Source organism: Zonotrichia leucophrys, chromosome 11, assembly GCF_028769735.1.
Source record: "Zonotrichia leucophrys gambelii isolate GWCS_2022_RI chromosome 11, RI_Zleu_2.0, whole genome shotgun sequence".
Classification (NCBI taxonomy): Eukaryota; Metazoa; Chordata; class Aves; order Passeriformes; family Passerellidae; genus Zonotrichia; species Zonotrichia leucophrys.
In genome coordinates this window covers 5869429-5892832 of record NC_088181.1, presented here as the reverse complement: position 1 = coordinate 5892832, position 23404 = coordinate 5869429, and the positions used below count along the sequence as shown (strand labels likewise).

Below are 23404 nucleotides of genomic sequence, written 5' to 3'. Positions count from 1 at the left end.
TTCTGGAAGACAGAGTTGGTAGTTACTTTCTTACCATGAGACTTCCCCATCATAACACCCTGTGGTTTCTCAATGCATTGTGTTATTGAACTATGTCTGTGTGTGTGTATGTGCATATGTGTGCATGTGTATCAACAGACGAAAAACAGTCTTTATCTTTAAAACCTAAACAAACAGCTCATTAAATATCTGTCCCAAAAGGTCACTTCCTCAAAAAGCATTGCGTTGTGTGACTTTTTTTTTCACTCATATCTGAAATAAATTCAGTCTAAAAAATTATCTGTGCAATGAAGGAAGAAGCCAGATGTCAGCATTGTGATGATATTCTTTCAATAATGCATATGAAAAAGTCTAAATTTGGACTAGTAATAGTATTAAAAAGCTATATAAATATATACAGCATATACAGTACTGTATGTATACACACATTTATATAAAGTATATATATAATTAAAGTACAGCAAAACCATAAAACATTTCAATTCAGCATAAGTTAATAACAGAAGTAATTTCAATGAACTCTCATCTGTATATGCCCAAACACCAGCCAGACCAGTTCTGATGATTTAGTTGCAGCAGTATATCTAATCTCTCTTTTTTTGGCAGGACATGTTTAGTGTCAACAACCTGTTTGTTCAACTCTTTAAGTTGCCCTTGCTCAGAAGAATCCACCTTTTGCTGGCAGGTTTTGTGTCTCAGGAGGATTTCCAATCCTCCATGAGATTTCCAGTTTGACTGTGGCCAAGGATTTGTGGTGGAATTTGTGATGTGTTTGTATAAATGTGCACCACAGAAGGTGAGCAGGGATGCTGAGGTGTGAGCAGCCCCCAGCAGAGCTGGGATGTCCCGGGTCTGTCCCTGAGGTGCTCTTTGCTTCTCACTCCAGTGCCCTGTGCTGCACACGGGGCAGGGGCAAGCAATGGACTGCAGCATCATTTCTTCAACCTGATCTCACCCTTACCCTGTCATTCTGTGAAATGAAAATTGATAATTTTCCTCAGGGATTTTTCCCAGATCTAGAAATGGGCAGAAGAATGCTGCACTGCTCCATACCAGCCTGTGAGAAGGAAAGATCAGAGACATTTGCATGCAGTGCTCAAAGCTGCCATTTCAGTGGAGCAATGATGTCTTCAAAGTGTAAATCAGGTGTGAACGGGGGTTCAGTGGGCAGGAGAAGGAATTGCAGCACTGATGTGCCTGGAAATGTGCTGCTGATAAAGAGGCCTGTGAGGAGTGCTGCTGCTCCTGCCCTGAAATGCTGGTGGAGCAAGGTAAAGCCACAGGCTTCATTACAGTTTTTAGAGCTTAATGTGGCTCTCTGTCAGCCTTGAAACATTTTTCAGAAGCTGATTGTGGACTACAATAAGATTCTGGAAAAGAAATACGGTGCTGCCTGTGGGAACCAGCTCCCTTCCAGGTGCTGTGGCAAAAGCATTTAAGCAGCACAGTCTGGTGTTGTCCTAACCATTGTGTGGTTTTAGCTGAGATATCCCTGAGGGGCTGGCAGATACAATACCAGACCTATGGGAAATATGTGCCCTTCTGAAAGACAGCTGTGGAGCACGTGGGATATCTTGGGGCAGCTCAGATGTCTCAAGATCCATGTTAGGCAGCTGAATCCCACCCCTGGTATGCCATGGTGGCTCTGGCTAGCATATGCAAAGGGTGGGAGAGAAGAATGAATGGATTTCAGGGACTGTTTCCCTCTAAAGCATTCATTTTTTAAATTTCTCACTGTTGTTTTGGCTAGTAAGAGTTTTACCAAGTTCTCTGTGATTGGGCAAAAAAACCTGGATGAGAGAGGGAAGACACTGGAACAGGACCCGGAGTAGCAGACAGTTCACAGGTTAAAGAATTAACTTTATACAATAGAGAAAAATAGGCATGATTTTAAAAGATAATTACATTTTTGTCAGCTACTTTGCCAACCTTGTTCTACATCTTCTACACATTTTAACAATGGTTTATAATATAATACTTTATACTTACACAGTGCTTTTCCAAATTAGGTGTGAAAGCACTCCATAAATCTGAATGACTCCTCACAACACCCCTGTGAGGTGGGTAAACAAGAGTAATCTCCCCATTTTATAGCTGGGAAAAGTGAGGTACATGGAGTTGAAGTGACTTGTCCAAGCTCATTAGGGAAGGAAAAGTTGAAAAGAGGAAAACAGCCCAGTTCTCCTGATTGATGTCCTGTATTGTAATTTTTTTTCTCTCGTAGAATGATTGCAGAAAATCTATTTGATAGTGGATGTTGGAGGTTGGAAGTTTTCAAGGGCTATCATTGCTGTAATTGAGAACATACTGGGGGTTGCATAACACAAACAACATGGTGCATTATCAAAACACATTTATTACAATGGACACGGTTTCTTTTGCAAAGTTAAAACCCAGAATGTAAGTTAAATATAGCTGCATATGCTGAATAGTTGAAATAATCACTAGGTCTTAATGCTTCAGCAGTTGAAAACAAATCCTCTTTCGTGAACTACTGCAGTTTCCTTACTCAAAGAACACAGCACACTTATCTCCCATAATGTATGTAAAGAATACTGTAAATGTGTAAGGGTCTTAATGACACTAAGAAAAGTTACAGCTTGAAACCAACCATGCTCTGCAAGTAGAGAAACTGATGGAGTTCTGAGTCTTTGTAGTTGGGAATTAGTTGAAAAAGGAATACATCAGAGGGAAAAAAGCAGACCTTATAGATTCTGGTTTATTCGTTGTATTATCTTCTAAGAGATGCTTTGCTGGTTTAATTGTGGCGATGGGGGAAGGGGAGGTGGTTGAGAAGCTCTGGTTTAGATGTGGTTCAGTGAGAGCTTTGAAAAGACTGTAGATACAGTGTCAGCTCAGGTCACGTTTTCCTGCTGGCACTTGGGGTGGAAATAGGACCTGAAGTCAACTGAGCCCAGTTTGGAGTTTAGATCATATTTGGCAGCTCCAAAGTTTTATTTTTTGAGCTGCAGATATGATTTCAGTTTCAAGCTCTCCCAAAATAGCAAAGGAAGGTCTCAATTTCATATTTCCTTGCTGAAAAAGCAATCAAGGAGTCCTGTTTTCTTACAGGACATTAATACATAGACATTCTGAGCTTTATTCATAGGGTAACTGTGCATCTGGGATTCTCTGAGTAAGAGGACTGCAGCAGGAACTGAACAGTTCTCCTGTCATCTCATAGGCAAGGCTAAAACTTGTTCACTGCATTGTTGGAAAAGTGACTGTTCCTCATAGCTCTGGGCTGTCCTGGTAGGAAAAGGAGCAGAGGAACTCCTGGCATTGGGAATTGGCTCCCTCAGCTCCAGCTGGCCTCAGCCATGGGGCATATCACCAAACAGCTCTTAAGACTGCTCCTAAAAACTCAGATACTGAGGAATCCTGGATGAGGACATGAGGATTTTAGACAAGCTAGTGTTTTTCAGAAGAGGTCATTGTGCTCCATGTTATTCACAAGGACTTGGGCTTGATAGGAAAAAGGAATAAGTGTAGTTTGAGAAAGCTGTGCACCGCAATCCCAGCCTGGGGATTGTAGCAATACCAGAAAAACACAAATCCATTCTGAGGGCAGAATTGTCCCATCTGCCCCCAGGCAGCACAAACCCCACTGTGCCCACCCTGAGCATCAGCCTCAGGGTCACAGCAAGCAATGGAGCAGATCCTCAGCCCCTGCTCCAATCTGTGGAGCCTCTGAATTAGCAAACCTGTGCTCATTCCCACCAGGAGGAGGTGAGGCTCAAGGAATGTAAAACTGCAGCTGTCACTTCAGGATTTGGTTTGGATAATATGGTTGTGGAAACAGATTCTGTATAATTTTGTTTCTAATTCCAAGGAGATTTTATATTTTACATCAAATCAGGAAAATGGCCACTGCTGAAGCCAGCTGGTGAGGAGCTTTTCCCTCTAACAGAATGAACTCTTCAGGGTGCTTATCAGAGGCACAGAGGAGGTATGGGACACCCCATTGGTGTCATATTTTGAATATGTTCATACTGCCTTGGTTGCTAGGTTAGGTCAGTGGTTGGACTCAGTGATTTTCCCCAACCTTAATGATTCTCTGATTCTACCTGACACTGCTGTGCAATGAGTTATTGGGCTGCAAATGGTGTGCTCACAGTGCTTCTGTGTGGGTCTGATATTTTACTGTTAGGGATGTGTTGGCTTTGTCTAATAGTCCTGATATGAATAACAGGAACAGCCTGGAGAGTTTTAAGGACTTGCCTTTTTATTTCACTTGAGATGCTTGCTTTGAATCTGGCCCTTGTCACAAATACTCTCCTCTCATGTCATTTTGAATTCACCTCTTTCCACTGGCCATCTTTTAAAATGCTATGTGCTGAACTTAACCTCAGGCTACCAAGATAACTGGCCTTTATCCTTAATTTTTCATAAGAAAATAAACCCCTCCTTTCCAAATAAGCTGATCCCATCTCCCTGGCAGACAATGCTGAGTGCTGTGTGCTCTTAACAGAGTTTAGAGTGGGTCCTATTCATTCATAGTTGATAAATATACAGATAAGTTATGGCTTTGTTTCTATTATTTATGTGCTTGGAATGTAAACTTGCTTCAGAACAAAAGTCTAATTTTAGAAAATAAACATGCATTTGAAGGTAGACAAATCTAAAAACTAAACTTTAACTGTGTAATATGTTTCCTTATCAGGAACATAAATGGTATCTCAGACTACTAACAGATGCATTACATATATTAATGAGAGTTTTACCATGTTCTGTATCTCAAGAACCCCTTTTCTTTTGCTGTTAAGTTATTCAATATTAATTTGCATTCAGTGCCATCAGTTAAAAATTGGCTGCTTGCAGTTATGAAATAAATGCCTATGAACTAGTAGCTACTTAGTATTTTCAATTCAACAAAGGATTTTAGAAGGATGGATAATTTAGATCTTTGAGCCTCAACTATAAATAAACAGCAACTGCTGTACAAATCCCACCCTGCTGCAGAGGAAGATTGTATTACAAAACTGACAAATGATTTGCGGAAGAGAATGATGAACCCTTATTACTGAGACACTCTTCAACTTAATCCAAAACAAGATTCCCGGGTAATTTTACGTGCACTGGGAAGATTGATGGCGTGGTGCTTGCCCAGCAGCTTTCACATGTTTGACTGGATCGGAAATGGCACTGAGGCATGATTAAAGATTCAGTTGGGCTTCTCACAAATTCTTTATCCTGTGTATTCATTATTGCAACCCGCTGCCTTTGTTGCAGGTTAAAGAAGGCTGACCCCAGCCCTGGTGATTAGCACCCTGTACAACTGATGGACCTATGGAAAAAAATGTTTAGGTTGCCCGACGCTTTTAGCATTGTTTATCAGCTGAAATTGTTGGGAGGGGGGGGCCTTAATCACAATGGATCAGGGAGAGCCTGTGACAACTGACAAGCTCATTGTTTAAGACATTTTTTAACGAAGTTGTTAACATTAATTCTTTTATATAGTACTCTAATCTTCTTCAAATTATGTTCTGACATGGCACAAACCGCTTGGCATTGAAAGTCATTCAACAGTGATTAAAGTGCTCTTTTTATTGGTTTAAGAATGTTTCATCTTGTATCAGCAGTATGGAATTGTTTACTAATTAGATTCCCTAACATCCTCTGCTGTTGTATGCTGATGATATGTGAACAGGAAAGCTGATGAGCAAAAAATTAAAACTTGTTACTAGACTGTCATAAGGCCCAGCATATAAAGATGTCATTCAAAGGACTGTGTTCATAAGGGATAAACAATATTTGCTGAGAAACAGAGCAGTTTCTGGCTGGTGTACAGGCAGTTTGCACTATCTGCAGCTCTGGCTCTTCACAGAGGTTTGTGGCTATAGATACAAAGGAGAGATTGATGCCTTGGGGACCTTCCCATTCAGCATGGCATTTATGAGGCTTCTACACATCCCATTTGGGCAGGAGGTTGGGCTGGACCCCTCTTGATACTCCTGCCAACCCAAAATGGGATTTGATTCCTGTGACTCTGATGCTCACTCCTCTCAGTCCTTGGACAAGTCACTTGGGCAGATCCTCAAGTGTCTGGATGCAACCAGCTCACAAAGGGAATTAGATACTTAAGTGGCTCTGAGAATCTGGGATTTCCCTTCTGTTACATAGTTTTGCTGTCTGAAGCATTCTCCTAGGCTTGATGAGTTCATGTTTGTCCATAATCGTGAGATACTAAATTTTACCCTCTGTCAACGAAGGGATAAATACAACTGCATTTCTCTTAAGTAATAAGAAAGGTACTTTTCTTTCAATGATAGAACCATTGAATTTTCTTCTTCCAAAACAGCCAACATGATTGAAACATTTAGAAAGAAGTAAGGATACACACAGCCAAAAAGCAAATGGCACGTTGCTTACATCCAGTTCTCAGCAAAACACTGGAGGCATCGCAAGATAAAGTGCTTTGGGCTTCCAGCCACATAATCTTTTATCACTTAAAGTAAATATCCTATGCTCACACAGGGAAAGCTATTCTCTTCTTCTGGAGTCTAGCTTGTGTCAATGCTCGAGGTATAAAGCACTGCTCTTGTGCTCTGGGGTGTTTTTCTGCCTGCCGAGAATTTTGTTTAAACATCGTCAAATTCGACTCGTTTGAAAAGATAAATTATTGTTTGGGTTGGATTTTAAACTGGCTCTGATAAACTTCCATTTTATGAATTAGCTGAATTCTATTAGAGATAGCCTGAGTTTAGCTTGGCTGGATGGATGCTTTTCAGTAATGGCTTGAGGGCTCTCAATCTGCCTTGAGCAATTCAGTTTAATTTTACCTTTCTAATGAAAGTCCAGTTGAATTGCTTGCAAAAAACTAATAATACTGTTTAGGGGCTTTGAGACATTCTGAACAGCTGAATACAGTGATCATACCTATACTGTGGAGCTTTATAGGATAGTTGAAATGAGCATAGAAATTTTATTCTTCTCTATTAATATTATTTTTAGTAGAACTCTCTTCCATTTCTGCTACCACCTTTAAGATATTTTCTCTTTTTTTAAAAAAGATACTGGCTTAATAAGAGGATTACTATGTATTATACTAACTTTAAAAATATTTTGGTCTGTTGATAAATATATACCTTTCAAAATACTTAATACAGACAGTTTTGGTTTACCTTGTGATGGGAGATCATTTCTAAGTTGTGGAGTCATCATTATCAGTTTAATCCCATCTGCTGAGGAAAATGCATGTCTTGCAAACAAATATGCACTTCTTTGTTGCTACAAAGATGCCTCAAATAAGGAGAACTGGGGCTTTTTAAACTGCTTCCTGTCCCTGAAGGATGCGAATGCAAAGCAGAGGTCTTCTGCAGGTTGACCCCCCTAGCAGCACCCTGAGTTTCCTTGGCTGTGACAATGAAAGGCCAAAAAACAAAGGAGTGGAGGAAAATCACAAGAGATTGAAGCCTATTCTCTTATCCCATTAAATTATCTTAATGTGGCAACAACTAATTTCTCTTCATTTACTTTTTCAATTGCACTTGGCAGCCTTTTTATTCTGATTCCTATCAGCTCATAATTTGTTACCACAGAAAGGACTAAGATGTACATAAATAATCATAAGATGCCAGATAAACTCTATCGGTTTTAAATTAGTGTTGTGTTTTGCTAATGCGCTCTCACCTATTATTTTTAATTATAGTTTACAAAGCAAAATAGCTTCTTGCCCTCTCCCCAGCTGTTCTGGCACTGTGCTTTTAGTCTGTGCCAGGGAATAGCCCATCACCAATGCCAGGGTGCTGGCCCCAACCCTCTGGCCTCCATCTGTAGGTTTTTGTGGGGACAATTCATAGAAACCCATTCTTCCTCTTTAAGCATATGTTCATTTAGTATTCAAATAAAAAAAAAAAAAGGGGAAGAGAAAGGAAAAAAAAGAAAAAGCAAGAAAAATAAAAAAATCCCTTCTGATTCACAAAAGCCTCTAATCTAGCCACTCCATTTCTTAAAGCATTATAAGACATGAGAAATGTTGTTGCAGAACCAGCCCTGTCTGTGCCTGCAGCAGTCAAATGCTCTCACACAGCAGCAGTGACAACTGCCTTGGACTGTTGATCCGAGATCCACGGGCAGGTTTGGCACCAATCCCGACTGCACTTTACATGATAGGTCTTAATTGGAGTGCCCAGGTTAATTTTGCACAAGAGGTTTAAAAAACCCAAACAAACCAAATCCATCTATCAGGCTGCGGGTCAGGGTGCCTGGGCATATGGTCAATGATTTCTGGGATGCAAAGGGAAGTTTTGAGGTGCATGTGGTCAATGATTTCTGGGATGCAAAGGGAAGTTTTGAGGCGCTGCTTTTAAACCTGGCTCAGCTGTTCTGGTGTCAAACACCACCTGGCCAGCCCCTGCCACCAATCCAGGTGTTTACCAAATAGGGGCAAAACATCTGAGCTTGGGGCTGTGGTCCAGGATTCTCTTTTTCTTCTCCTCTTAGAGGGAAGGAAAAGAAAGAAGTCCTCATTGAGGTGGTTTGTAAAGAAGTGCCTTCAGCCTTGTCACCGGGCAGCTCACCCTGCCAGCCACACTGCTTGCGCGACACACAGCTCCAAAGGGCTGTGCTTGAAATCACAACGATAATAATAAACTATAAAATATCTATGCATTTATACAGTTCTGCTTGTTTTCTCTCTCTTAATTCAATTTTTTTTTTTTTTGTTATTATTGCAGCAACAAGGAGCTGCCACGACGGTGTACTGCGCCACGGCGGCGGAGCTGGAGGGGCTGGGCGGGATGTACTTCAACAACTGCTGCCGCTGCCTGCCCTCGCAGCAGGCACAGGACAGCGCCACAGCCGCTGCCCTCTGGGAGCTGAGCCACAGGCTGATCCAAGAACGAGCTGGCAGCCAGGCCAAATAGCAGCCAGCTCCTGGAAGGATCAAAACACACGAGTGTGTGCGCGCTCGGAAACTGCCAGCACTGGAACCTGTCCAATCTTATCATCTAGAGGGTTTCCATGTACCTCAGATACAGATTAAGCGGTGTTAAATGAAATAATAGCAGTCACAACATAGTGAAAAATGTTAAGTACTAATGGGAGGTGGGGAATACTGTGGGTTAAAGGGACAATGCGGCTTCCTGGGGCTTGGTTAGTCTCGGTTCTCTTTCTTTTGATTATAGCCTGTTCAAAGTGTAACCCAAGGAGGCATCTTCTGTCTTATTTTAGAAAAGCAATTCTGCAGATAATTTCTGTTGTTTTGATTAATGGGTAGGTATGTAGCCCAATATGGGATTTTCTCCTTATTTTGATAATTGCTGTCTGTTAGGCTTTAGGTATTGATTGGGAGATGGTGGTTGTGTTGATTCTTTTTCCCTACAAGGATTTTATTGGGTGTGGCAAATCAAAAGATTATTGAGGAAAGAAATCTTTTCAGCCCTTGACTGTTGGCTGCAAGTACATCTGGGCTGTCTAGAAAAAGAAGGTGCAGGAAGACATCTGAACAGTAATGGGAAAGTCACAGCTAATTAAATATTTCTGTTGGTTTTTTTCTTTTTTTTTTTCTTAAAGATTACAATAAAAGATATGTTGTAAACCATTCCCTAAGTAGTGTTGAGTTAGCAAAGATGATGATGTCTCCTTAAGAACACACAGAGTGTAATCAGGGGTTTAAATGGTATTTCCATCAATTTCTCGGTTCACAGTTTTAAGGAGTTTTATTTCCTTGAAAGTTCACAGTTTCTCAGTTCTCCTGATACTGTATCCCATTCCAAATCTGTCTTTTCTTTCCATTTAAATTCAATAAAACAACATGCTTGCTTGAATATTGTCACCTGAAGAGAAAGTTTGTCTCATTTCTGCAAATGTCTTAGTTCCATTTTTTTAGAAAAGAAAACTTGAGGAAAAATAAAGAGCTTCTTGTTGATGCCAAGAAAACGTTGGTTTTTTTTCTTGTTTCTTTCTGAGTTCATTTTTTGTATTTTGTGCTTTGTAGCTGTCTTCATGCCAGAAGGTTGTTCTAAGCCATCCTCAGTCCAGCATCACATTTTCTGTAGACAGAATATAAACAAATAAATAGAAGGACACATTGTTAATAGAAGTTTATTTGATCCCCTTTTTAGTTCTGCAGATTGTTAAATCTGCCTTCCATGATTTTTCTTTTCTGCAGTCACAGTACATTGGGTTAATTGTTGAATAAAGTCAAGGCTTCTACCCCAGTGCAGCCTCAGCTGCACCTTCCTTGTCTGCTTCCTTACCTGGTGCCACAGTCTTTCCTAAAGCAACAGTAAATATAGAATATTTAATATAATTTATTTAATATATAATATTTAATATTATTTAATGTACTATATGGTCTTTTTTATCCCTGCTGTGCCACCTCTGTAGCAACAGCTTTAGGAGATGACAAATCCTGCCCAACTCCTCAACTCCCTGCAGCCCCTTCCCCAAGGCAGCACACCCTGCTCTGAATCATTTGGTGGAAAAAAGAAATAAAAGGGGCTATTCCAGAAAGAACAACACCTCTTTTCAGCCTTTTGCAGAGTAAAAAAAACAACAAAAAAAAAGTCCTTCTTCCTCCTAGAAGTTTTCTCCAGTCTGTGCTGCACAGACCAGATGCTGGTGTAGTGCAGTGTCTGAAAATTCATGGCCTGGGTTGAAGGCTTTGCCAGCGGAGGCAATGGTTACAGCCAAATTCCTTGTATTGTCTGGAGTTTAACTGGGGAGAAAAAGTGATTAACTCCTGTCACCTGCGCAACAGCCCTCACACACACATTATTTTTCCCTTTCAGAGCCAGACAGAATTACTGTGGTATGACACAGGCAGTGCAGGACTGCAGAGCTTTGCACTGGAGCTTGGCATTGCTGGGTTCAGAGGAGGCACTAATTAAGTGATGCTGGGAGCTCTGCACTCCCCTGAAGGCCTGGGCCTTCTGCTCCATTTAGGCAAACATTAATAACCTATAATGAACCCCCTGTCATTCCTTATTGCTGAAATATTGTTCTCTTCTAGGAGAATTCAGTACTCAGGGATATTGCCTGCCTTCCTTCAAAGAATGTCTGTGTGCTTTTCCTTTGTAGCCCTCTCTCTATTTTAGTGTTACAACGTAAGAGCACTTTAAATGTTAGCTTAGTTTTAGTTTAGCACTAGTATGAGGCAAGCTAACCCCTAACTTCACTGAGTTGTTTGGGTTCCTCTGGTTTTTATTTCTGGTTATTATTTGTTGACACCAGTGTATTGCCCTGTCTAGAATTTCACTGTCATAATTTTCTCCAATGCAGACAAAATTACTTGCTCCCTGTTTCTTTCTTTTGCTTTTTATTTCACTCTGTCATTCTCCTTTTCTCTTTTTTCCTCTCCTCCATTTTTTTTCTCTCTCCATTTTCCTCCTTCCACTCTCTTTGTCTCTCACTCTCCTATGTTGAGATAGCCAGTATAAAAAAAAAGCTTTTTCCAAATGAAAAAAAAACAACTATCAAGCTTTAGAGCCTTCGCTTCTATTAGAAACACTTGTGAAAATAATTTTTCTTGCAATCTCAGTTTGGTTTCAGCACAGGAGGGATGTGCAAGGAACATTAAAAAAGGAAAAGCAATTGAAAAGAAACAGACTCCAACCCCTCCATTTTAATATCCGAGATGTGCCTAAGTCATTGGCTTTCAAATATATTTTGGTGTAAAATTTGGCACATTTACAGCTGGTCAGATTTATTTATTTGACTGGCTTACATTTTTCTGGTTGATTTACCTGAGGCAATGTCTGTGTGAATTACTCCACAATGCATTGACTCCAGTGTTCATTAAAGGTAGTTAAGTGATCCTGTGTCTAATATTAAAGCAAACCCCATTAACCTTAACTAGTATCATATCAGCAAAACAAAAAGAACTGAATAAAGCAAAATAGATCGGGTATTTATAGTTCTTGGACAAGATCCAGCAAATTCACATCGAGCTCCTAATAGTCCTAATAAGCACTTGCTAGTTATGCCCATGAAGAGGGAGGAGGCTGGGTTAGGGCTGTGTGTGATGCAGGCTCAGGGATTTGGGAAGGGCTTTGGGAAGGGGAGGTGCTGGCAGGCGATGCCGGAGCGTTTCCCACCCACACCTGCAGGGCGTTGTCCGACCCTTTCCCCCTGCTTTCTTTCCAAAGTCAACATTTCCCATTTTAATGGTGGTTTTTTTTGACTCTATATTGGTGTCCCGTGTCTTAAAGTCCATGCAGGTGAGTGAGCAAACTCCCTTGCTGGGAGTGAAGAGCCAGAAGCTTTTAGGGGATGGAGGTGACTTTTCAATCAGTGTCAGCTTCCACTGCTGTCCATTGTTCTGCCCAGACAGGCACTGGGACCTCTGCTTGCCATGCATCATGTTTGCATATAATCCAGCAGAAACCCATGCCAGATCTTGACTTCTTTTATTTTTCCTTCCTGCTTTTTCTTTTGACATCTGGGAGACAAATCCCAGATATTCTCGGACCAGGTAGGGCTTTTTATTAGAGAAGTCTTTCCAGCAACCCTGCAATAATTTGACTTATATCAAGGTTGAATAACTCCTTGTCAGGTGTTAAGCTCATGACCTTTCAAGCCAAACACACTTATACTAACCAGTTTACCATTGGAATGATCAATATCTTGTAAGTGAGAAAGTCTAGACAGATCTTATTTTGTCCTTTGGTATCACTTGTGGCTTTGGAATTGATCATTATATGTGGCTGGGGAAAAATTGCCTATACATTTCATGCTCTGTATTTATCTTGACAAGGTTCTCTAGGATTATATTTTCATAATCTGAATGGCAGTGGAACAGCTGCTCAGACTGTGCAAGCCCTTCTTATCGGGCTGAATTTAAGCCACGGTAATTACTCTTTCTCCTTATGTATTTCTTTTTTAAACAAGCGTGTACTATACATTAAAATGTAAGGTTGGGGTGGCAGGGGGCATGCTGAGAAGCTTGGAAAATGCTGCTAAAGTGTATTTCCTTCCACACAGTAGCTGATGTCGGTTTGTATTTTATTCTAAATATAAGCCCATGTCTGAGCATGAGTGGGCTCTGAAGCAGGGTCTCAACCTACAGAGGGAAAATGTTGTTTTATTAAGAAATATTAGAGCCAAGATTCCCTGAGACTGGAGGCTGTTTAGGAAATACCCAGTAAATGCAAGACTGACTGAAGCCTTCAAGTGCTCCCTTTGCAAAGAGAAACCCGTGCCCAGGGAAGCAGCTGAGCCACAGGGACCTGCACAGGCTTGGGAGGTGCCCGAGTGACACAGTGATGGAAGCACTGAAATACAACAGACTGATGGTTGGCTATTTCCTGTGGGATGGAGGAAATGGGAAAATAGAAAGGTATCTTGGAGAGAAAGAATGTACTGCTTTTCTCGAGTTGTTTTTTTTGGGGGTTGTTTTTTTTTTCCTCTACACTGCTAACTGTGTTATTTACTAGATGCCTGTTCTGGGCTGTGCTTTTTCTCCTCTCCCCCACCCCTGTTGCGTTTGCAGAGTACTTTCCAAGGGGTGTTTTGTGAATTAGCTTCATGCTTTAAAAGAGAAGATTGCTCTGGCAGAGAACAGCATAGTTGTAAAAGTGTCAAGGTGTTATGAATGTCCTGATGATAGAGCCCAGTTGTTATCTGCTGGGTAGTGAGGGAGGATAGCTAATGATGTGCAGCATGTAAACCGTTTGTTGCTCTAATCCATCTGTGTGGAGAGGAGTGAAAAAGAGGGGCGAAATCCTGGGAAAATTACTTGGACAGCTGGAGATAAAGTGTGTACTGATGGAGTCATCCAGAGGTAGCTGTCAACATGAGCTGTGTTTGCATATAATCCAAGCGATGCACAATGATTCCTTTTGGTACTGTTTTTTTTTTATGGGGGTTCATGTGTCTCTGCACAGACCTTAATTACTATCCAGTATCTCTTACCAACTGGGCTCCAGTTTTAAGTGAGGAATGTGATTTTAATCAATTCGTGGCTGGGCGGTGGAGAGAAGTACTACAAACAGACCAAAGCAAGACATATGGATCCCTTTGGAGGACCTGAATTAAATGAGAAGCAGTCATTTTATTAATTCTGCTGTGTTTTATAGACCTTTTATATGGAACATTACCCATACAACTTCACTAGCTAATTAAAAAGGGCTCTTATCAATTTGCTGGGCAGTTGCTTATGCAGAGGGGAAAAAAATAAAAAAGAGAAGAAGAAATAATATTTTTTTTTGAGTCCCAGAAAATCATTAACCTTAAGGGGGTACAGAACAGATCACAAAATGCCTGGTGAGACTATTTGGACTGCTTATCTTCACTCTTCTGAAAGAACTGTTGTAAAAACTGATCATTACACAATGCTTTGAGAGTGATCTGCACCGTGCCTGTTGTTCATATGTAAACCTTACACAGGTCTGCTCACATATCTGCAGTGCCTGCAGATATGTGAGCACAGGCTAAATTAGGGGCTTTGTACACTGGATTTCTATGATCCCTTCTGGCAAAGAAGGCATCTTTTTCCTTGGGCTGGCATTAGCAGCAGTTTGAGCAGCTTTGTAATGTTCTCAGCCAGGACTGAGGAGTGCGTGCGATGCTTCGGGCGTGGGACTTGGAAGACTTTTGCAAAGGGAGGAGAGAGAGAAGCAAGTGCAGGGGAGCCACCCTGGTCCTGACTGATCATCACATCAGCATGGAACTGATGGCTTTAAAATGGACTTTGCCTTCTGCAAGCAGCCTGAGAGGAAGGGCAGGACACACAGGGGAAGGTTGTGGAAATGGGGAGTGCCTGTCTGAGTGCAGATCCCTGTGCTGCTGCCTGTGTGGGATGGGACGAGGCTGAAGCCATCCCAGCACCTGAAAAGCAGCATCACAAAAATACAATCAGTAGGGACAGAGACAAGAAAAGTCTCCTAAACCCCTTGCACCCCCACAAACCCTTACTTTACGTGGCGTATTGGATTTTACAAGCACGGGGTCTGCTGGGAGCTGCCTGCCGAGCGCACAGTTAGCAGTGATTGAACACCAGCGTTTTTAGCATTTTGACTTAAATCCAGTGTAAACTTGTAAGTGAACTGCTGGCCTGGGCTGGGTCTCTGGTGGACAGCAGTCAGCCATGCATCACAGGCCGAGTGCCTGGACGGTGGCTGCGGGTCACAGCTCAAAGGAAGCCCTGAAATTTCACTTCAATGGATGCTGAATTACCTCTCATCCCAGGGAAAGCTTTATTTTTCTCCCTCTCTTTTCTCCCAGCATTGAGCCGGCATGGCTGGAGAAGAGAGGAGAAAGGGAGCTGGTACTGAGACCATCTCAAATGTACCTGGACTACAAACAAACCAGTATTTTCCTTCCAGCAAAGCTGCTCCTTTAATCTTTATGAGCAGCAGAAATTCATGCATTACAGAGGCACAAAAATGAGAAGGGAGAGGCGGGTGGGAATAGTTGCATTAGAATTAAGCCCTGTTTTTAATATGACACCTGTCAGACTTATTGTTAAAAACACGGGGAAAGGCTCCCTTCAGAAATAATAACATTGCAGCAAGGTTAGTTACACACGGTGAGTCCTGTCAGCAGCCGCAATTAGAAGTTGTTTACAGCGAGCGGAGCAGCGCGGCAGCACCGGGGTTTGGTGCGGACCCTCTCTGCAGCTCCATCCCCATCCCGGGGCTCTGGGATAATCCTCGCTTCCAGCCCAGCCCCAGCCGCGATGGGAGATCCTTCCCTGCAATCCCACTGCTCTCCCAATGACACCATCACCCAGGCGGGGATCGAGCGCTGCTCTGCGGTGTCACCGGGTTCGGGCTGCCGAGCAATTAAAGGGTCAATTTACGGCTGGGGGTGAAGGGGACGTGTGGCAAGGAGAGCCCCTGATAAAGAGGAGCTGTCAGAGAGCCCTGCCCTGCAGGGGCGACTCTTTCCCCCCTCTCGGCTGGATATTCAAAGCCATTCCCCTCCGCGCCCCTGCCAGGGGCACCGGCACCGCCGCTCAGCCCAGACCGCAGAATTAATTCCATTTATTCCATTTATGCCCTCAGCCGGATTCCAAAGTGAGGCTCCGGAGACGCAGGAGAAATTAATTTATTAAAAAGCAATAGCTTGATAATGCACATGATGATAGAATAAATGAATCTGTTCAATATCTTATAAAACAGTTGGCAATCACATAATAGAGCGTTCATTGTCAATTTAGTGGCTTGTCTCATTATACTCTGCAAATAGTAGTAAAATGGTGTATTATTCATGAACCAACATGCTTTAATTACTTTTAGTGCACATTTATTTTTTCAAATGTAATATGAGTTAGATTCAGCCATAACTGTAACTCAGCTGATGAATCTTGAAGCAGTAACACAAACTGGAAGAGAAATTTTATGAGCACAGGAATCGGTTTCTGGGAAGTTTGTAGCATTTCTGTATGCTATGAAAGCAGTCCTAAAATGCCAGCCTCAGATGTTGGCCCAAATTTGGATTGTAGCTGATAATACTTCAGTAAATACAAATTATTAATTGATCATGCAGTCAGATGTAATTTCGAATTTCATCATTTGATAGGGTTGTTGGTTTTTTGAGGATTTTTAATTTTTTTTTTTTTATTTTTTGCTGCCATAAAGCAAACCTCTGTATCTAATACAGTTTATTTGTTGGCTTTACATAGAGAAATTGTCTTGTTAACACTCCCTCCCTTCTTGGCTTCTCACACACACTTTTCACCAGCTTAATTTGCTATGAAGGTCTCATACACATGCAGCCAAGGTCAGTGAAAGTCCACTGCTCATTTCAATTAAAATGTTTGCAAGGATTTATACATAATAAACTGATCTTGCCTATAATAATAGGTTTCCTTAAGTCGGTCTTGCTGCTACTAAGTATAATGTTGCAGCACACTGTTGATTTCTATGTACATAGAAAAAAGAGCACAGTAAAATAAGATGACTTGAAAATGCAATTAAAGTGTAAATCTTTTCACCCATTAACATTTAGGGTCCATTAGATTGCTTTGTCTTTTACAATATTAAATGCTAAAATGTTTTGGTTTTATTCTGTAACAGTATATTCTAGTTCTATTTATAATACAAATGTAATTTAGCTCCCAATAAATCTTGGCTTTAATTGGTTATTAACTATGTGCTACTCTGTCATAAATTTAATCCACAGAATTTCTTTTTTTCCCCCCTATTCATTTCTGTGGCTTTTTATTGTAGGGTTAGGAATAGGGTTTGGGGACATCATCAACATGTAGCCCATGTTGCATCTCCCCCAGGAATGTGGGTTGGGGTCATTGCCCTCATTCTGGGTTTTTCAGGAGGTGACCGAGTGCTGCAGGCTGGAGGCTGAGCTCACCTGGGGGGTTCCTGAGCCTCTGCCCCAAGGGAAATGCTCCTGCGAGGTCTCTGCTCTCTCCTCAGGGACTCCAGGTGCAAATTGCTGGCTCTGCTGTGGGGTCTGAATCTCTCAGGTAAGAGATGGAGCTGTGGCCAGTGCTGGAGCTTTGGCCCTGATAAAGGTGGTAGGGGGTGTGAATCAGGGCGGAATTTCACTCTTTTGCCCTGGATGTTATCTTGTGCCTTGAAAGGTGTCCAAACGATGGCTGCACAATTATGACTCTTTTCCTCAGGCCTCAGTAAGCACAATTTAGACTAGTTTTTATTGGTCACTGAGGATGAGTTTCTAAGGTTTTTTAGATTCAAGAACTGGGGTAATAGCATTGTGAGGGCATGGCCCAGTTTCCTTTGTAATCCTGATTTCAGTTCCCACTAGTAACCTGAAGCCATGACTGTTTAATCCTTAATTCCTGCCACAATTAACATCTCATATTCAGGAGCACTTCTCTGTGATTTGGAAGGAAATCTGTCCCCAGCTAGGTCAGCCCTTGCTGGTCTCTTTACTGAGTGGGAAGGGATCCTTTTGAGCTGGAGTCAAACACAGTAACACCTCATTTAATGGTGCAATAGAGCAGAGAATCTGTTCACTGGATGCAGTAGGAATCAACATCCTTGCAATTAGAGCTAGTGAGGAATGCAGGCACACAAACTCATAAGCTACTAATGAACTATTTGAGCAATTCTACAGGTATTTATATAAGGCTGAGACAGCATCCTCCTCTGAACAGCTCCCCCCACCTCCCACGTATTCCCAAGGAAGCTTTAACTAAAGTGAAATTTCTTTGTGTAAATACAGGCAGTGCAGGGAGTCCCACGTGCTCTGCCATTGCCTCTGCACTCATGGCTTTGGTTTGAGCTGGGGAACAAACAGGGCTGCTCTTTGCTACGTGTCAGTGCCCACAGAGGTCACTCTGCTTCCCCTCACCAACATTTTCGCACTCCTGAATGCATCATCACACTGTGGCATATGAACCAGAGGACAGATTTTTTAAATCCCTTTTCCAGCACCTTTCACACTTGTCCTGGCTTTCCCACCTTCATTAGCACAAGTAAAGGCTGAATCCTGTCCATTCCCCTGCTGGATAATCTCAAAGAGCGCCTCAGCTGAGTATGTCATCCCTTTCCATGGGTCACAGCAGGCAGGTTCCAGGGCAAACCCCTCTTCACCCAGAGCCAAAGCACAGCAGGCAGTGTCCAAGGTACAGCAGGAATCCCTAGGGCAGCATTTCCCCTGGTCCTTCTCCAGGTCAGCAGAGCAGGAGGTGAGGACAAAGCTGTGGGTTACAGCACCACTTCCCTGACCTGGTGCCCAGATATTCTTGGCAGCAACTCTCTATGAACTATTGCCTTCCTCTCATCTGTGCCTGCTCTGTACGAGGCTGGCAAACCCCACCAAGAGTCAAAACAAAGCTAGTGACCTGTTTGTTGAAGTACAAAAAGATGAAGTGCCCAAAACCAGCTAAAAATGCCATTGCACAGACTGGTGCTCACACTCCAGCCCTGAAGAACCATTGGAAGACACCAACCATGCTCATCCCAGAGCTCCTGCCCCTCTGGAATGAGTGACATTCCAGGGCTTGGAACATTATATAAGTCACTACAAGAGCTTATTATTTGACTGTGTAAATTGCATGTGGAGCACTGGAAGTGGGCAGACATTAACAAACATAGAGAAAATAACTACAGCAATTTGTCTTCAAAATAAATCAGGACGTAAAAAACCCATCCATGATGATCAATTGAACTGCACTTCAAACTTTACTGGCAAATTGGTCAGTCAGTCAGCTAAATATTTATTTTATGTCCACGAACAAGTAGAAATTACAAAAAAATTATAAGAAATCATTTTTTTTTCAGAGCAGGAGCCAGTCTTTGCCTCACTGGTCTTATTGGCTTAGCAATCCATATATTTACTGCACTTAGAATGAAATACAAGAGTTCCATCTGAATAATCTGATTAGTTTTAATTTCCTTATTTTATATCAGTCCCCTGGTTTTTGAAACCTTTCTAATTTTTATAGCAGTCCCCTGGTTTGGCACTTAACAATAGTCAAATATTTTCTCAACAGTAGATCAGTTGTTCAAATGGATGCCCTTACTCCTGAATGTGAAGATAATGGCATCTTTTGTGCAGATCTATATTCCCAGACACAGTCCATGAACATGTGGCTATACATGTCCAAATATATTTTATATATACCTCTATATCTCACACATATATAAAATACAGACAGAAACTCCTATACAACACCAACCATTTGAAAAATAAATTTTCTGGGTTTGTTGACTGCCCTAAGTTAAGAATCAGTGACTTTAGCTTTCTAAATTTTGGAACTATGAATGCCTCTAAAATACAGTAGGTGAAATAAACAGGCAAAAACTCCATAATGTTAGAAGCTGCCACTGTTGCTTTAAAATGTTGACTGAACTCACAAGAATATCTTCCAGCCCTCCTTAAAATTAGTTCTTGGCTCCTGTTAACATTTGATATACTTTCCCTGATGACCCTGGATGCGTCTGGAGGTCAGTGCTCCAGAGTTCCTGGCTATCTTTATTGTCCCTAACTTGCTTTCTCTCCAAGACTCTTCCTCCTTGCCAAGAAAAATATTTCTCGTTGTATCTTCAGCAGTTTTCTCTATCAATGCCTAACAGATGGATTTTCTGCTGAAAAGCAGGACCAAGGGCTTTTACAGGGCCATGGGCTGGGTGTGTGCACTGGAGCTGCTACAGACCAGGAGGGAAAAAAGGGCTGCAGACAATAGGAAAGCATCTTCAAACTGTTCATTACAAGGGTTTGCAAGGTGTTTTAATACAAGAACCATGCAGGTAAACATTTACACTTGAAAAAACCTCTCACCCTGTGGGATGCTGAGAGTGTTTGGTTAGGTGAGTTTTTTGTTTGAGCTTTGCAGGCACTGCTGATCCCCTTCCTCACCATTTCCCACCAGCAGCACGTCCTGAGCTCCAACAGAGCTTCTCTCACACTTTCCTGCTCTTGAAATTTCACCCCTTGACTCCTCTGGCTGCAATCTCATTCAACTTGGCTCCTAAAGGCCACGGTGCCACCTCTTCTCCCTGGGGAGGGGGCTCTGTCTGACAGGACAGGCCCCAGGACACGGCACTGACCACCAGCTGCTCCCTTCCCTGCTCCTGTCGCTGCTTCCCGAGCTGCCACTTACCTCTAAACCCCAGCATATGCCATCAATGACCCTCTCACATTCATTGATCTTCCTGAGCACATCAACCTGTCTCTCTAAATCTGCACTCTGATTTTTCAAGTAATAGAAAGAATCCCTCTGGATAACCACATAATCATCTCCTTTTGGCTCCTGGTCAGCCTGCCTCGCTCTTTCTTGCTCTCTCTCTCTCTTTTTCTGAATGAGGAAGGTGATAAAAATGCTGCCTTCCCATTTCAGTCTTCCTGGGTGCCCCACCAGACTCTCTGCTTCCAGCTCTTTGAAGATGAATGAATAATATTCCTCTGTGTTTCTATTATCTGCAAACTACCAATTAAACAGAACCAGCAGCCAGAGATAAAAGTAGAGCCTTGGAAAAATCCTCAGCAAAAAGGACACAAAAAGCTCAGGATATTTTCACAGTGCAACTACTGGAAAGTTTGAGATGCAGGGGGCAATGCCAGGTATCACCATCCCTGTCAGGGCTCAGATACCCATGGAATAACTCTGTAATTGCTGTGGGACTACAAGCTAATTATTATATAATTATATAATTATATGTTATATTTATATGAGGGGAAGAGATCAAATTTAGTACATTACCATAAATTCACAAATCAGGAGCTTTATTTTAGAATCTTTGACTGCATGGCCTTTCACCTTTGAACTGTTTGGTAACTTCAAGCATCATTACCCCAGAATGTGTCAGAATGTGCAATTAGTGTGAGTACAATTACAAACAGTCTGATATTTGTATTGTGTTTAATACAACAGGCCTGTGAATTTGTATGCTCTGAATAATAATGAAATCTAGGTTTAATTATTGATCTTTAAATAATTATTTTAATATCCTGATACTAATACAGCTAAATATCAAGCAGTGTGAATATAACATGAAACTGTACAGCTGTTGGGCTAAAATGGGATATTATCCATCCATCTTTGCCTTTTCCATGGCACCTATCAGAGTGGCATATAAGTGATATGATTTATTTATTTTATTTGGAGTTATGTAATGATAAAAAGACTCCTGCACAAGATTCAGTAATCCCTGCCACACCCTTAATGGAGCAGTGTGATCCCAGCCACATTAGCCCAATCCTTGCTGCAGGAATCCAGCCAAGGAGGCACTCCCAGATGCCTTCCCACCCTTGGCTGAGCAGGGAGCAGCCCCAGAGCCCTCTCCAGACCAGACCTTCTGCAGCAGGGCTGGGAGATGCTCAGTAGTGGGAAATTCCTGCCCCAGAGCAGTTCCAGCCTTGGAGGGATTGCTGGCAGCCACCTCTCCCTGCCCCAACAGCAGGGCAAGGGCTGGGCCCTGCAGCTCAGCACAGCAAAGGGCTCAGGGATGATCCAGATTTCACATCCAGCCCCCGGATTGCAGAGGAGTGGGGTGCAGGACTGCAAACCATCTGCAGAGCAAAATGTTTCAGCCTGTGCGTAACCGTGGGCACGCCAGGGCTGGCTCTCACTGGGGTTACTCATGTGCTGAGCACGAGGGAAGGTGCTTCTGCAGGTTACTGCCACAGTATTCACCATGGCCTTACCCTGAGTTTGGTGGATTAGTGGATGCCTTTTATTTATCTCTTAGTCTAAGTAAAAAATTATCATTAACTCCTTTTTTCTTTTTTTCCTTTCTTTATTTTTTTTTTGTCTTTGGTATTTTGCTGTTTGTCACAGCCAGCAAGGTAATCTACAGAGAATCTCCTTCTCAAGTGAAATGAAATGGAAACAGCATCTTTCTAAAAAAATCAATTTAGAAACCACCTATATATATTTTTGGGCTCAGACAGTGGGTATTTCCAAAGTCATGCCTTCTAAAGCTTTTTGAGTGTAAAAAGAAGGGAAAAAAAAAATAATACCTGGATGTGAGCTATCATCCATCAATCAGGAAAACTCACTCAGACTCAGATCCCTGAGCCAAAATGAACTTCAGATGGAAATGGATAGGAGACAGGCTATGTTGCCTGATTTGCTTGGGTTACTTCATTATTAATCTCTTTGCTTCCATTTATTTTAATGATCATAGCCAAGAAAATTTCATTTCTGAAGACCACTTTTCTTTTTTTAAGGGCTATTTTACGTGTGGTTGGCTGAGCTCTATTCTGTCACGAGTGCCAGGAGCAGGGCTGCTTTCCTTAAAACTGCTCCAGTTGTATCTAAAATGTGTTGGTGCCCTGCCCTGCAGAGAGGGCTGGTCCCACAGTGTTTGCATTCAGAAGCCCAGTGCAGGGTCCCTGATCACATCCCTATCCCTCAAGGGGTTTCTCTCCAGCAGACAGTGAAAAACTCTGAGATGGAGCAGGGAAAACTTAAAAACCAGAGTCTATTAGAAGAGATGCTGATGGGTCTGGCCTGCATGTCTGGGATAGAGGATGAGAGAGTTTTTCACTAAATTTTGCTTTGTTTCTGCTCTCACTGCTCCTCCAGCACAGCCACCACCTTCTCCTGCTCTCCTGTCTTGTCCCCCCCAAAACAAAACCCAGGCTGCCAAGTGGGTTTCCCTAAATGAGATACACCTAATTAGTAGCTAGTTGTATACTTGCTGATCACACAGTTTTCCTGCTCTTTGTTTATAACCCAGCATATGCATCTGTAGAACATTTTTACAAGTAAATGTACACATTTCATTAAAAGTACTGTCTTTGCTGCTTCCATAGCTTTGTTCTATAAAAGAGTCTTGTAGGAGAGTTGTTTATTCCCTCAGCCCAAAGGAAAAGAAAAAAAATCACCTCCATTATGATATTAATGCAATTCCAACTAATTAATGAATGATTTTCCAGAACTATATTTATAAATCAAACCTGCTGATAAATTCCTCATCCCTGGGTCCTGTGGTTCTCACTTTGCAGTCACACAAGCTGAATGCCCACAGAAAAGCAAGGTAAATTCTGCTTAGAGCCACACCATAATTCACTAGCATGACCAGGA

At 42.0% G+C, this 23404-nt stretch overlaps 2 protein-coding genes across 2 annotated transcripts in view; one reads left to right on the top strand and one right to left on the bottom strand.

The window, feature by feature from the left end:
- WWOX (WW domain containing oxidoreductase) overlaps positions 1-9770 on the top strand; it is a 476614-nt gene extending 466844 nt beyond the window's left edge. Inside the window, exon 9 of the mRNA XM_064722806.1 lies at positions 8679-9770. Within this exon, the coding sequence (XP_064578876.1) occupies positions 8679-8867 (189 nt within the window). The 3' untranslated portion in view covers positions 8868-9770. The remainder of the gene's footprint in view (positions 1-8678) is intronic.
- A 97-nt stretch (positions 9771-9867) lies between these two features.
- The window catches only part of MAF (MAF bZIP transcription factor), a 182926-nt gene continuing 169389 nt past the window's right edge, over positions 9868-23404 (bottom strand). Inside the window, exon 3 of the mRNA XM_064722823.1 lies at positions 9868-9995. The gene's annotated coding sequence lies outside the window, so the exon portion shown is untranslated. The remainder of the gene's footprint in view (positions 9996-23404) is intronic.